Source organism: Aplysia californica, unplaced genomic scaffold (assembly GCF_000002075.1).
Source record: "Aplysia californica isolate F4 #8 unplaced genomic scaffold, AplCal3.0 scaffold00086, whole genome shotgun sequence".
Lineage (NCBI taxonomy): Eukaryota > Metazoa > Mollusca > Gastropoda > Aplysiida > Aplysiidae > Aplysia > Aplysia californica.
The window spans coordinates 1,115,902-1,118,782 of record NW_004797356.1 but is presented as its reverse complement, the minus strand read 5'-3'; the positions used below and the strand labels follow the sequence as shown (position 1 = coordinate 1,118,782).

The 2,881-nt window shown below is 41.6% G+C and overlaps 1 protein-coding gene across 1 annotated transcript in view; it reads left to right on the top strand.

Annotated features, from left to right (window-relative positions):
* Positions 1 to 2,881, top strand: part of LOC101856168 (inositol 1,4,5-trisphosphate receptor type 1) — a gene marked incomplete in the record, with an annotated part of 208,126 nt that overhangs the window by 131,042 nt on the left and 74,203 nt on the right. The window contains 1 exon segment of the mRNA XM_035968813.1: positions 2,555 to 2,664. Coding sequence (XP_035824706.1) covers positions 2,555 to 2,664 — 110 coding nt within the window.

Here is a 2,881-nt window from a genome sequence, read left to right as displayed (position 1 = left end):
TCTCTCTCTCTCTCTCTCTCTCTCTCTCTCTCTCTCTCTCTCTCTCTCTCTTTCTCATACACTTACACGGAGACGAATACTAGCACCAATAAACCTCTTTGTTCCTTCACTATGTAGAGTAATGTATACAATGACCTCAGAAAACTCACACTAGTGAACGCCCCAACAGGAGATTTAATGAAATAGTCAGAACGTGACTCTCTACTGGCCCTTGATAATATAATTATCGTTCACATTTTATTACCATTTGCACTCTGTTTTATTTTGGCCAGAGGTCAACAAGGTAATACCATTACCGCCAGGTCCGGTCCAAATACCCTTAATATCACTCGTGAACTTTCATATTTAATAATGTCAAGAGTTGAGGCAGTAGTCGTGGGTTGGGGAATATAATATAAAAATGTTAAGAATGGCTATAAGGTCTTTTTACAACTGAAAACTTGGTACAAAAACCCACCATTTATCAAAAAAGTATGTTGCGTATAAACCTGGCAGAAGATGCGGACAATTTTTTTTTTTACAAAAAGAACTTCGAATTTTACGTATGTTTCCCACTTTCATCTTTCTTCCTAAAACACGACAGTCCCTATAAACCCTTGGCTCTAGTTACTTTTGACTTTTGGGATCATTAGTTAGAGATAGGCTGCCAGAACGTATTAGTTTCTAACAGAACCGAACTTTAACCGAAAAGTTGGTTACTTTTTAAAAAATGCCATTTGCCCCGAACACGACCTGAGATGCGCCCGCATGCAAATGGCTTGTCTCGATATACCTTGCGTGAGATCTATGGGTTTGGGTACCTTGATACGGATCGTGAGATTTGGAGTAAATAATTATCAAAGATTTACGCACCATCTTTTGCAAAAGCAGTCTGATTAATTCATATGGGAAGACCAAGAATACACAAACCAGAAAGTTGTTTCCTGCTCAAGAATGATTAGAAGCTTTCTTTGCTTTCTGTTCAAATCATTCCGTAGATGTAAAAGAGCTCAAACTAGGCTTGCTCTCTTGTAGTTGAGTTGAGCGAATCTTACAAAAAGTAGATGCCAGGACAGTAATCAAATTAAGGTTCTATCAACATTGGAAATTGCGTTAATTCAGCAAAAAGCTTCACGCACAACTTCATTGGTTCCATTTCCGTTCCTTTCTCTCAACTTTTCGGTATACACAACACTAATAGATAGTTGGGGTTTTTTCTTTACCCACACTCTGGCGTGCCTACCAACATCACCTCACCACACGCATCTCACCAGATGGAGATTCCACAGAATGACCCTCCACTCACCCATTCACCCAGCATATCACCCTATCCATCACCCCACGCAATGTAACGTAGTCCCTACCACACTTTCACTAACCTTGGCACCATAGCACGCAACGCTATCTCCCTTCTGAATAATGACGGCACTCTCGCGCATACAAATGTCCGTCCCAAGGTTTGCTCAGTAGAAATCATGAATCCTTTATGCACTTATGGTAACCAGGCGTCTTTGTGTCGATAGCCTCCGGCAACACGAACTGACTGGAGGACTGAGGTGGCAAGGTGACGAAACGTTGTACTACCTTGTGTGGATTTCATGAGCATCGACAGACAAAGTAATCCCCAATTGATGATTGCGCAAATATTTGCAGCCTAGAAAGCCATAACGATGACAGACAGTCTTTGGGATAGTCTCTTGGTGACCGTACAAAATACGCATTTGAATAATGATATTGTTTTGTTATGAAGCGTGGTCATAGCTCATAGATCTGATTGGTATTTTTTCATGGGTCAGGCAAACCCGCATCGCTTTTTGATTGGTGACATCTATTACGACCACGACTCACTCTTTGTCTCAATTGACTTCTGACCACTCAACAATGACATATGCCCTTTGACCACTCAATAATGACGTATGTCATCTGATAACCGACGACTTATTCATGATCCCCTACCACCTAATCGTTCACAATACGCTATTGACTACTGAATTATGACAACCACCCTCTGACGCCCATCGATCAATTTGATAGTGTACAGGTATGACATCACTTTTCATTCCAACAAGACAAGAAAGAGATGGGACCTCTAAAATTACCATCCGTCTCCTATTGCACAGAGCCAAATGTGTGTGTGTGTGGGGGGGGGGGGGGCTTACACCTTCCTAAACAACACAATACATTAATTATGAATGACCCTTGGGTTATTTTTACCGTTGTCTAGAATGAGACCAAATGGGCTGACAGTGCACCTGCCTCTGACCACTAACAGTTGCTCCTTAGCCCAGTACCGCACTTTAAAAAAAACCTTTTAGCAAGTACTAAGTTGTGAACTGTAAAAATTGGAGAAGCATGGCTAAACATATTTCTGTCGCGCTGATACGCTAAGAGATACTCTTATTTTCATCATCGTCCATAACTCTCCGACAAAACCAATGGCCTTCCGTTTTATCGTAGTGTGGTATTAGGCTAAACTATGCCGGCCACCGTTGGTTGCAACCACCGGCCACTACCAACTTCCCACTGACCACTAACCACTAAGCACTGACCACACCCCTTGTTTTTGTCCCTCCAGGTCTGTTTGTGGATGTGGGCAACAACTACTCTGTCCTCGACCACCCAAACATTTGCTTCGTCTATGACTACGTGGGATCCAAAGACGAGGAAAAAAGCCAGGGTGACTTTGTAAGTGACTGAAATATAGTTTAGAAATTATTATTACGACGGTCTTCTTCTTGAAAGACTCTGTACTGAAGACGGCATTTTGACTTGTTTTCAAAGTTTTTCATGTTTGGCAAGCAAGTCAGTGTGTTTGCATTACTTTTTTCCCTTCATCTACCATTATCTACCATGTTTTGTCATTGTCTCATCTCACTCACTTTTGTGTCCTTTTCTAATCACC